The sequence below is a fragment of the Panthera uncia genome, chromosome B1 (genome assembly GCF_023721935.1).
Source record: "Panthera uncia isolate 11264 chromosome B1, Puncia_PCG_1.0, whole genome shotgun sequence".
Lineage (NCBI taxonomy): Eukaryota > Metazoa > Chordata > Mammalia > Carnivora > Felidae > Panthera > Panthera uncia.
This window is the reverse complement of record NC_064811.1, coordinates 101,662,428-101,675,673: the sequence shown is the minus strand read 5'-3', so window position 1 is coordinate 101,675,673 and position 13,246 is coordinate 101,662,428. Positions and strand designations below refer to the sequence as shown.

Sequence of the window (13,246 nt, the reverse complement as noted above, 5' to 3'; positions counted from 1 at the left end):
TACCTGCAGCATCACAGGTCATCATCCATTTAAAGGTAAAACTCTAGATCAGAGGTGTCCAATAAAAATACAGTGTGAGCCACATATATAAGTTTTAAATTTTCTAGTACCTATATTTTAAGTTCTTAAAAAAGATAAAATTACTTTGTTTTTGAAAGAGTGCACAAAAGAAAGCAAAGGAACCTGTAAACTATGTAGACTTTTACTTGTTAAGAGAAATATGTAATGGGATTGTATTGTTTCTATGACACTGAGTCCCAAATTCTTGTCATAGACTTTATAGTATAATTATATAAATTAATTGTCCTATATTTTGTGCTGACCTGGCACACTAAGTGCCAATATGAGGAAATGGTGGCTAATTCATTTTGTCACAGATTTTGATATGTTTGGATGTAGCGACGGCCACAGCACATAGATACTGAAATAAAAAAATGACGCCCAATATTACCGTTCCCTCCAGTTTCCACTCAATTTTAGGGTGATTTCATCTTTTCATGCTAAAAATTTGTAAATTGCTATAGCAAAAAATATTCCCATTTCCAAGCTTCTGAAGTCAGAAGCAGCAGAAATTAGAAGGTAGGCCCATGTGGGTGAAACCATTGTTACGCAAAATCACTTGCATTAAAAGGCAAATTAATTAATTAATTAGCTAACTAAATAAATATTTATGGATCTGGCACTGGATGTATCAAAGGTAAATAATACCAGCCTTGGAGCTTATAGAATAATGGAGATGGCAGGTAAACAAAGAATTTCAACTCAGGATGAGAGCTCTTAGAGAGATCTGAGAATTTTGTTCTTAAAGGCAAAATCTGTTAGCTTGTTGAAACAAAATAATCATAACAAAAACCTCTCAAATGTCAAACTATCTAATGAGATGGGATTTAGTTCAGTTCAATAAAAAGCGGAATTATCTTTTTTTTTTTTTTTTTTTTTTTTGGTGTCAGTTGCCTACTTTTATTACACCTGCACACAATTCAGTACAAATAGCAAATGAATTTCTTCATTTCTCCAGTTTCCTATTTTCTGTAAGATTCATTATTGTACTTGACATCCAGGTCGCTAAAGAGAGCTAAAATTCCTCAGGGGAAGAAATTATAAAGGAAATCTTAAACTAAAATCCCCAGTACACCATCCCGGTCCTGCACAACTGCTTCTCTAAATTCCTGCTTTTGGAAAAGGAAATACTTTAAACAAACTTCCTCAAGTACTTGCACATATGCAGTCATCCTGACACACAGGACTTCAAATTTTATTATCTTGGACAGAGGGAGTCTGATAATATCAACTCAGATTTGATTCTAAGTCCCAGAGAGTTGTTGAGGACCTATGCAGTTACAGCTGTGAATAGTTATGCCACTTCCTCCTCAGTGAATAATATTGATATGGATTTCTTATTGCCTGGTATTAACTAAATAGGGAAGGAAAGAGAGAGAGAAAATACTACAAACACTAGAGTCACATGCTGCAATACAGGATACCTTGTCCGACTTGTTTTTAAACCCCTCAGAGCTGATGATACAGTACTCTTAAAATAACATGATTATTTCTAAAAATAGCCAGGGAAAGGCACTCATGTGTCATGGTAAAGGATCTGGTGTGAGTGGGAGCAGTATGACACAGTCACTCACTACATCCTCCACACATAAACTCAGACTGTCATTTACTTCAGCTAGTTGTCTCAAGTTTTTTCTTTAAAAAATGTTTTTTAACCAAGGGAATTTCTCCCCTATAATATATACCTAAAAATAAAATTGCTGAGTCCAGACAAATGGAAAGAGATGGTCTCCCTTTCGTGAAATTCACCAAGAGAATGTTTAAAACATGACTGAGTTCTAAACAATGAGTAAATCTAAAGACCGTTTTAAAACTGCCATGTAATTCTGGACTCTGCCAATACTGCTCTGGATCGTCATGCTGACGTCTCCCCTGGGCTCTGTCAATATCTTAGTTTCCCTCTACCCCCTGCCACTTCTCTGACAGCAATACTTTTGCTAAGGAAGTTGCTGGTGAGAAATATGACCCCACACCCTTTGGGAAGGCATTCACTTCAGCTATTATGGAGCCAAGAATGGCTCAGGACTCCTAAATGGGGAGGAAGATGGGAGGAGGATTAGAACTGACATTTATGCTTAAAGTTTATTATTACCCTCCTATTACATGCAAGGAAATTTAAAACAAATTAAGTCATACTGCTAATAAATAGCAAGGTTATACACATTGAGTTTATTTTTAAAATAAAAATAACTTGACTACTTTCTCTGAATAGAAGAGTGATTCATATGATGTAAACAATTTTGACACAATGCTGATTAACATTAATTACAAAGTAAAAATCATCAAAATGATGGCTTTGGTGATATTCTGAGGAACAATTTTCCAGACGACTGTAATGTAGACTGTTTTACATAAAAGGTGTATTTATTATTGTTTTGTAACCTACTTTTATTTCCCAGTAAATGTAACGCATAGACTTCTTTTAATATATATATGTATATTTAATACTTATTACTGTTATGTACATATGTAATATTTAATCCTCAAAGCAACCCTCTAAGGTAAGTAGGTACCGTTAGTCTTATTTTATGGATCCAAACCTATAATAAATCCTGCAGTGAACATTTTAAACTATTATCGTGGATTACTTGTCTTATTATATCCCAAGATAAATTCCTAGAAGCATAATTAGTAGGACAAAAGGTGAATAACTTAAAAATTTTTGCTATATATTAACTACCCTCCAGAAAGGTTATGCTAATTTATACTTCATAATCACTTTTATCTATATATATTTAATAAGTATAATATGGTGATGTCTAATGTTGGGAAAAAACGTGGAGTGCTTTTTGAAAATGTCCAAGAAAAACCTGCCATAGGTCAAATCGCATAACATTGTGTTGCATGTATTCTTTTGGTATCTTGGAACATAAAATTTAGGGTCCTAAATGTCTGTTATACACTTAATTACCACTTACTCTCTACATATATTAAAAAAACAAAAAACAAAAAGCCTTTCCCCTTTTTACTTGTCCTTACTAGGAATCATATAGTAAAAACAAAAGGTAAATACCCAGAGTTTTTAAGAGACTCTCTGCAGTTTCAGGAGTGAACTAAAGAACCAGAGAAAATGAGAAGTGAGACAGGAACGGGACAGATTCACAGCACAGACCGACAGACAGAATAGCCTCCACATTAGCAGCCCAGGGGCCCCAAAGAGCTCCTCTGACATCAGAGTGCTCATTACACCTTGGTACACGATTTGAACATGCTACTTAGAGATTCATGCAGGCAATAAACATCCCTGGAGGCAGAGAGACAATGGGGATTACTAACTTTTCTTTGGTGGGTATTAAGGGAGGGTAGGAAAAACAGTAAGTTATCTGGAATGTGGAAGGAGCACCTTGGGAAGAACAGACAGGTGGGTAGTTAAAAGTGGGAGGTACTATAATATGGTATGGAAAACACAAGTTTTAGAAATAGACTGGGGGATCAATTTGCAAGATGTACAAATATTGCATCATTAACATTGTAGACCTGAAACTAATATGTCAATTATATCTCAGTTAAAAAAAGAAAGACAGGCTTAGAAGTAGAATTATACTTGGCTAAAACTGCCACTTGGTTGGCAAGATTATTTTCTTATTCTTTCATATTCTTAGTTTCCTCATCTGTAACATAGTGATCATCATAAAACCCCTCTAATAAACTTGATATAAGAATGAAAAAAAAAAAAAAGACTGGAGTTCATATCCACAGGTCTGTTCTCCTCCTCTGTGTGACCTTGGTGAAGCTCTTCATTTTTGGAGTTTTAGTTTTCTCATCAAGGAGAGGGACTGGACCACTATATATAGCATCTCCTTTAGTTCACACATTCTGATAAGACTTTATTCTACAAATAAAGTCTAGTAATCATTAAAACACTCACAATTTATAAAATAATTTCTAACATTTAAAAAGTAAAATTACTGATCCATATTACCCACATCATTACAATTAGCATTAGAAGATAATTTTAGTCTACAGCCATACCACCCTAAATGTGCCCGATCTCATCTGATCTCGGAAGCTAAGCAGGGTCAGGCCTGGTTAGTACTTGGATGAACCAGTACTAAAACTGAACCAGTTATAGACTGGGTTTAATGTGTGAAATCATTACATGTATATTCAATATTGAAAATAAACAGAGCAGAATGGGTATTATTTTTCAATTTTAATTTATTTCAATTAAAATAAAACATAGTTGTTGACCTATATTTCTATATCTACATAATATTATTTTAAGATTTTAAAAATATCTCCAAAAAAGCAGTCATCCAGCCAAAACAAATAATTTCAATAAGACTAATGTTAATGCCATATTTCTAAATTCTCTCTCACATATTATAACTATGAAACCTGTCATAATTTGTTTTCTTTGCTTACCAAATTTACTATTAATGGCAAAGTAATTGAGGACATTGAAACAAATATGTGTTACTAATTTCCCATGCTTTTCCTCAACCTCTTACTCTGCTGTTTTAAATCCGTGACCTTTGTTTATATTAATAATAAATATATTTGACAGTTTAAATCACTAATCTAGCATCAAAATATCCAAAGGTACTTGTTTATATATATGTAATATGAGATAGGAAAATTAAGTAAGAGCAAATCCAGTGGGGTTTAAAGGACTTATTACATATAAGCTAATTTATATTAATTATTAAGTTATATAAAAAATAAACATACAAATTACTCTACATAGCTTCTATAAATATTTGCTGAAATGACTGATGCACACGTTTACTCTCCCAAGATAAATCAGACCAAACTGAGTTAACTGGGACATGGAGGATTTCTGTTTGCAAGTAAGGTTATTTTTAAGAGAGAACGAGATACACTTATTTTAGATTAATGTCTATTAGGTACTATGCACATGTGCAAAAATAATCTATACATGAAAACTGCAGTGGTATTATACGGACTTTCCGGCAAGGAAGCCTCATTTCCTACCTAGAAGGCTGGTTGACAGGAGTTCCCTGCCAGCCATCAATAAAATGCTTTAGACAGTACTGAGCCCCAACCATGGAACATAAGCCTTCAAGACAGAAATACCCCAGAAAGCAAACTCCAGCTCCAGCAGCCTCCTGATCAGCTCTTCTTAGAATCAGGGAACTAAATGTTCTTTCTATTATTTGTCATTCCCACAAAGTCTTACAAATCCATGTTCAGTATTCACCAACTCCACCAATGGCTCATTTTTAGTAATAGCTAATTGTATCCACCTGAACTCAGACATGACTTGTGCTTTGCTCAGAAGTGCACTGAATAATAGTTTTTTTGGAGTGTCTTTTTTTCCCTAAATTAAAAATAAATTTGTAGATTTGGAACTAAACATCTGATTTTAATCAAATGGAGTCCAAATTTAAATAAGACTTTTTTCTGTTAGCGTACAACAGAGGTATGCTTAGATGTCTTTGCATAAGCATGTATGAGTGAAATTCGCAAAAAGGAAAATGAAATTCAGAAAAGACTTTATTCATAAAAGAGTTTATTCTCTATAGGATATGTACCCATTAAGTACTGTTAGCTCAGAGCTTAGTTTTTTCACCTTGTATGCAAGGATCAACCAGCATATAAGAAATAGTACCAAAACTCCAAATACTGGAAACATACTTGATAAATACCATTACCATGACATTCTGCTTTAAAATAATTTTTTTAAATGTTTATTTATTTTTGAGAGAGAGAGAGTGTGTGTGTTCGTGCCGGGGAGGGGCAGAGAGAAAGGGGACAGAGGATCTGAAGTGGGCTGTGCACTGACAGCAGAGAGCCAGATGCGGGGGCTTGAGCACATGAGCAGTGAGATAATGACCTGAGCCAAAGTTAGATGCGTAACTGACTGGGCCACTCAGGTGTCTTGCCTTTGTTTGTTTGTTTGTTTGTTTGTTTTAAATAAAATGAATAATTTTGTAGGTATATGAAGTACAAAAACTGATGCTGGTGATATAGCCTCAAATGCCAAAACTATGAGTAAAACCTTTTTTTGTCTTTTTTTTTTCTAATTATAGTATTATTATGCTATTAATAGCTGAGCAGGCATTGGGCTAAGTATTTATTTTATTTTATTTTTTATTTTTTAAAATTTACATCCAAATTAGTTAGCATATAGTGCAACAATGATTTCAGAAGTAGATTCCTCAGTGCCCCTTACCCATTTAGCCCATCTCTCCTCCCACAACCACTCTAGTAACCCTCAGTTTGTTCTCCATATTTATGAGTCTCTTCTGTTTTGTCCTCCTCCCTTTTGTTATATTATTTTTGTGTCCCTTCCCTTATGTTTATCTGTTTTGTCTCTTAAAGTCCTTATAAGAGTGATGTCATATGATTTTTGTCTTTCTCTGACTAATTTCACTTAGCATAATACCCTCCAGTTCCATCCACATAGTTGCAAATGGCAAGATTTTATTCTTTTTGATTGCCGAGTAATACTCCATTGTGTGTGTGTGTGGGTGGGTGTGTGTGTGGGGGGGTGTGCACACACACACACACACCCACACACACACCCACACACACACCACATCTTCTTTATCCATTCATCCATCGATGGACATTTGGGCTCTTTCCACACTTTGGCTATTGTTGATAGTGCTGCTATAAACACGGGGGTTCATGTGTCCCTTCAAAACAACACACCTGTATCCCTTGGATAAATGCCTAGTAGTGCAATTGCTCGGTCGTAGGGTAGTTCTATTTTTAGTTTTTTGAGGAACCTCCATACTGTTTTCCAGAGTGGCTGCACCAGCTTGCATCCCCAAGGGCTAAGTATTTTTTATTTAATCATCTAACAAAGCAGTGGTATTTTAGAAATTTTTTTTTCAAATATGATAAAATTAAGGCTCAAAGAGCCTAAGTAACTTGGCCAAGGTCAGACACTTTGAAAAGTGGAGTCAGATGCAGAGGCCAAGCTCAAACCATAGTGTATTTCCAGGCAAATGACTCACCAGGTGAAAGTTGCCACTCTGGTAATGCAGGTCTCTGAAGCTACATGTATCCATATATATCTCCCCCTTTACTTTGAGGCTAAAACTACTATCTGTGGCTCTGATTCCTTGTTGAAGGACTTCCAGTTATATTACAAAGTAGCAACGATTTCCAATTTTATCACTTCCAAGGTTGGAAGCCAACATTCCCTAGTTATGCTAAACTCCTTTCAGTGGATTTTTTGTATGGTATTTATTTTGCCCATTACTATTTTCTAAGGGTACCTAAAAGCAAATAAACTAAGAACATTTCAGTTCTTTGTAAACAATACATTCTCAAAAGGCATAGAACTAAATGGATTAAATGGAATGGTTAAGAAAAAGACAGCTGATATACATGTGTGGAGGCAGTGAACAAAGAGAAAGCTTTATGTATGATTTGATGATATGGGTTGCAGGTAGGTGATGAAGAAATAAACTGAGAGGCTGTTAATTAGAACTAGGGAAAAGAAAAAAAATTCAGGTAGCCCCTGTAGGCTGTTAAAAATAAGTAAATGGAGAATATAGGTCCAGGAAGAAAAGCTAGGAAACCAGTAAACCAAGGATGAGATAAGAACAGTCAACATAGCAAAAAAAGGTGTCCTTCCTGTCCCCATCTATTTGTGTTAATTTATTGAGAACATAAGCTCATGGTAAAAGAATAACAAAACAAGCAGTATAGAAATGTGTAGTGTGAAAAGCAAAAATCTGCTTCTTCTTTCAATCTTCTAATTTCCCTTCATAGAAACCATTTTCTTCCAGACATTTTCTATTCTTAGATATATCCAATTGTCCATTAAAACAAACAAAAAAACAGCAAAACGAGAGTATAATTTCTTGCTTGTTTTTAATCTGCTGGTCAAAATTTATCAGTCTTTGCCCACAGCTTCTTAAAAGAACCATGTTGGGGCGCCTGGGTGGCGCAGTCGGTTAAGTGTCCGACTTCAGCCAGGTCACGATCTCGCGGTCCGTGAGTTCGAGCCCCGCGTCAGGCTCTGGGCTGATGGCTCGGAGCCTGGAGCCTGTTTCCAATTCTGTGTCTCCCTCTCTCTCTGCCCCTCCCCCGTTCATGCTCTGTCTCTCTCTGTCCCAAAAATAAAATAAAAAACGTTGAAAAAAAAAAATTTAAAAAAAAAGAACCATGTCACAATCTGACAACTAAGGTTTACTCTATTGGGCCCAGGAAGCAGGAGGGCAAAGTGCTTTCAGTGATATAAAGCAGCAGGATTTTCAAGATTAATCTTCATTCCATTACTCATTTGAATCCTAGAAACAAGTTAATCTAGGTAAAATAAAATTAAGTGGCTAAAGATTTCTCAGCATTTACTCTAAATTGTAAATGGTAAACTAAGTGTGAAAAAATATACCACTATCACTGACTCTTAACTACAGACAATCCGTATATAAAATGGTACTTTCCAGCTTGTATGTTGTGAGAATCTGTACAAAATGTAGGTCCTTCATGACTTCCTGGACTAAATGGTATGGATCTAAAGGATTGAAATCTCTACTGATTTCTTCCTCCAGTTCGTAGTTCACTCTGTTTACAAGCAATTTCTAAGGACTATACTAGCTTGCTGATAAAACTGACACTTGCCACAGAACATTTTTCTTCCCTAACCAAGCATGCTAGGAAAACTTAAAAATTGTTAAGGAAGGTATTGTTACCCTGTGGTTCCTGGTTGAATGTCAAAGGATTGGTGAACAGGTTAAAACACACATTTTTATGTTTATAGGTACTTTTACGGGAACATGGTCTTTAGCATGAACCAAAGAATGTTAAGAATTACTAGTTTATTAAGAGTATTCTAGAGGGGCGCCTGGGTGGCGCAGTCGGTTGAGCGTCCGACTTCAGCCAGGTCACGATCTCGCGGTCCGTGAGTTCGAGCCCCGCATCAGGCTCTGGGCTGATGGCTCGGAGCCTGGAGCCTGTTTCCGATTCTGTGTCTCCCTCTCTCTCTGACCCTCCCTCGTTCATGCTCTGTCTCTCTCTGTCCCAAAAATAAATTAAAAAAGTTGAAAAAAAAAATTTAAGAGTATTCTAGAGACTAGAAAATGAAGATAATAAAATATAAAAATTAAGCTCATTTGCTGGTAAAATGCTTATCTTCTAAGTGAATACTGAATTTAAACTTCAAATTTTTCTGTGATACTTTGAGTCTGAAAACAAAAGGCAGTAACAATAAATAGGAGAGACTCTGTTAATCTACCTCTGTTTATCTGACATCCTAGATTTAATCTCTGTTCTACACTTCCTCTACAAAACATTATGGCTTCTACTGTAGTGATATCAGTCACAGAATGTCTATGATTTGACAAGCCAAAATTGTATTAAATAATAGAAAAGTAAAATAAATAGAAAAGTAAAATAATAAGTTATCCAGGGTTCTGGCAGGGATTTTGAAAAGATGTATCAATTTAGGAAATATTTCCAGAAGAGTGGGAAAGTTAAAGAGTCTCTACAAGTGATTTGGAAGAACCCAAGGTGTAGCAACTACAGGAAGCTGATACCGCTTAGGAGGCTAGGGGTCGGGACCAGAGGCATGGGAGAGAGTTGTATCAAAACTTAAATAAAGGTGAACCTCCTGGCTGGGGGGGTGAGGGGTGTGGCAGCTCAAAGTATAGTGTTAGGAGATACAGTCTATAAGATGACATGGCCAATGTTGGAATTACGATATTATGGTAGAGAAGAAGTGGGAAGACATATTCTGACTTCTTTCTCCTCCCACCTTCTAATCTGTTGATGCTTCCCACTGGATGAACCCAGTGGAATGCAAGTCAGGGCTATATAATCCACAGGCATCACCTCAATCTCCCTTCTTTATACAGACATGCACATGCAACCCTGACAAAGGCAAGAATATATATGGGAAGTGAAACAAGAACAACTAGCACAATGAACTACAGAACACTTATTATTTCTTAATATTGTTTGATAAGAATCACTTTAGTATCCTGGAAAATATGCCTAACTCTCATCATCATCTAAATATGTTACTCCCAAAGACTTTGTTACATCCTATCTATAACACTATAGATGCTTAGCTTTATAAAAGTCTAACAAACCTTCCAGATAAAGTCTGGAGTTTAGTTACTGTATGCAGGTTAACTGCCAACAACAACAAAAACCAGTGGATAGTTACATAATCTGCTTACTTGGATCTATTTTGTTTTTATAATAGTTTTGTCATTGTGGTCTGGGTTTATTGTTTAGCCAAGATGTTCCATTAAATCTGTTCTTTCTTTGTGCTTTTGGTGTCATACCTAAGAATCCATTGTCAAATCCAAAGTCATTAAGATACATTCCCATGTTTTTGGAAAGGAGCTTTGTGACATTATCTGTTGTGTTTACGCTACTGACACATTTTGAGTTAATTTTTGTATATCGTTGAGGTAGAAGTCCAACTTCAATTACTGCACATGGAAATCCACTGGTCCCAGCACTACTGATTAAAGAGTCTATTATTTCCCCATTGAATGATTTTAGTACCTTTGATGGCTGTATGTTCATGGGTTTATTTCTGGATTCTCACTGGTTTTATACAGTCTATCTTTATGTTAGTACCACACTGGTTTGATTGTTGTAGCACTGTAGTAAGTTTTGAAATCAGGAAGTATAAGTCCTCTAACTTTCTTCTTCTTCTTTTTTTTATCAGTATTGTTTTGACTATTCAGTACCCCTTGTATTCCATATGGATTTGAGGACTGATCTTTCATTTCTGCAAAAAACACTGCTGTAATTTTAATAGGGATTATAGTAAACCCGTAGGTTGCTTTGGGTGATACCTACATATTTACAATATTAGGTCTTAAATCCACAAACATGGGACATCTCTCTGTTTATTTAGATCTCCTTTAATTTCTTTCAGGATGTTTTATAGTTTTTAGTATTCAAGTATTTCACCTCCTTCGGTAAGTTGTTTATTATTATTATTATTATTATTATTATTATAGTTTATTTTATTGTTTTGGATGCTATTGTAAATGAAACTGCTTCCTTAATTTCATTTTCTGATTGTTCACTGTTGGTATATACAAACACAACCTAAAGTAATTTGAGTGCCACCTAGGAAACAGGATGGCCAGAATGTGATCTAACTTTTGAGTATCATATTGCTTTCATCTAGAACATTTCATGCAAAGGTGATCTAGTAGCTAATTTTCAATAGAATTCTCTAGAATGCATCAACATTTCATTCATGACTTTCTTCCTAATTCATTTCTTCCTAACATAAAAGCCATTGCTTCAATACCCTATTGCCATGAGGCTGGCAGTTAGGATACGCACAGTTCAGCTGCCATATTAAAGTAGACTTTCTTGTGAATTGCAATATATGGCAAATGAAATATAATAAGAAAGTCTAATTTTTCACTTGATTCTATGAGATAAGCAAGAGCAAAAAGCTGTAGCAAACTTTTCAATATGTTTTGTTAATTGTTTTGTAGAAGATACTTTAAAAATATTTACTGAAGGATGAGTAAAAAATAAAATGAGAGGTAACTGACTGTACTAGCATAATGGAAAACTGCTACTGTCAGACCAGGAAGAAAAATTTGTAAATTTTATATCATATAATGACATTTGGAGACAAGGATTAAAACTTCCTGTAGGGACAGAGAGGATGGAAAGGACACTTACTCTAAAGCAACATGACACTCATCCACTCGAAACATATTTCAGTATGTCTTCTTTGCAGCTTTTCAAGTTTTCTAATAGCTGTTCCTGGGTATTGCCTGTAGAAGGAGATTTGAATTCCAGCTCTGAAACTGAGGAGGTGTATAGTTTTGTGAAATTAACTTAAGATCTCTGAATCTTCACTTTGTCATCAAAGGTTGTATGAGAATAAAATAAGAACATATTTAAAGTATGCAGCACTAACCAGGAATTTATTGTTAGTTATACTGTACTTCATCCAATAAGTAAGCCAGAACACACACAAAAAATAGGACTGCCTGCAGAGTCTCTCCATAGTTAACATTTTCCTGGTAGAATGCCTCTCAGTTTTAAACATCCACACCTCAGAGAATATATGTCTCTTAATTCATCATTTTCCAGCTGATGTTTATATAGGAAAAAAAAATTATACTAATATTCCTCAAACTTAATATAACATTTTAAACAAAAGAATGTATGGGGAGGGGGAGTCATATGTTACATTCTGAATACAATAGGTGGAAAGAGGACATCATATGTATTATTGACATTTTGGAAAGCCCTCTGAGTGTCATCGAAGCAACTGTTCCTTAACAACTAGATTTGATTGTTAGGTTAGTAGGAAGCCATGGCTTAAGCATTTTACACCCTAAGATTATAATTTGTTATTTTAAAGACATTTCACCGTATTCAACTAGGTTGGTTGGGGATTTTGGGAAATGAGATCTTGGCTAGTGATTTCAAGCAGTACGTCTGATTTTCTAGGATGTCAAGTTTTCAGCAGGGGATACTCAAATGCTAAAAAGGCATTCTAATTTTAAAAATCATCTTTATCTTTTTAATTTATATTTTCTCAGAAGAAGATTTCTCTTATTTATATCTCCCAGGGCTTTTTCTCTCAAGAGAACAGAGTACATACTCAACAGCATACAGCAGGTATTTAGTAAATAAGGAATGAATAAATTATGTTCATCCTATTCTTTTACATATATGTATATATACTGTTACATATTTTTATGTCCAGTGCCATACCTATAAGATGAATTTTTCCCACAAGTGTTCCATTGGTTCAAAATTCACCTTTTCAGTTGTACTAACTCGTGAGGTAGCTGTGTTATTAGTACTGTTACATACTTAGTTTATTGAATGTCATGTGGTAAATTTGCTGTGACTACGAAAAACATTCAGCTTGCCGTACAGAGATTATAGAGGTGATGATCAAAATAGTACAACAGTTAATCTTTATTGAGTCATTACCTGCTAAATACTTTGTAAAAATCATCTTATACAAGCTTTATAAACTATGAAACATACATTATTACTATCACAATTTTACATATGAGATAGTATTGTCCAGGGCTGATCAGCTACTAACTAGAGGTGGGATTTGAATGAAGACTATATGATTGCAAAATCCATAATCTAATCCATACCACTAAACTATATGACTTATTACTGCCTGATATTCTGGAAAATTATAATCCTGAATAAGACATAATTGATGAAAAATAAATAAAATAGCAAAAAATGTATAATCTGGTACAGAGAATGCCCTGACACATTTATTCATGACATATATCTCAGTGAG

At 35.0% G+C, this 13,246-nt stretch overlaps 1 protein-coding gene across 3 annotated transcripts in view; it reads right to left on the bottom strand.

Annotated features, from left to right (window-relative positions):
* SPATA5 (spermatogenesis associated 5) overlaps positions 1-13,246 on the bottom strand; it is a 360,927-nt gene that overhangs the window by 100,454 nt on the left and 247,227 nt on the right. Inside the window, exon 15 of one of the 3 annotated variants that reach the window (XM_049631144.1) lies at positions 9,849-11,738. The exons of the other annotated variants lie outside the window; for them this stretch is intronic. Within the exon in view, the coding sequence (XP_049487101.1) occupies positions 11,715-11,738 (24 nt within the window). The 3' untranslated portion in view covers positions 9,849-11,714. Of the gene's footprint in view, positions 1-9,848; positions 11,739-13,246 lie in introns of those variants that run through there. 3 annotated transcript variants of the gene reach the window in all.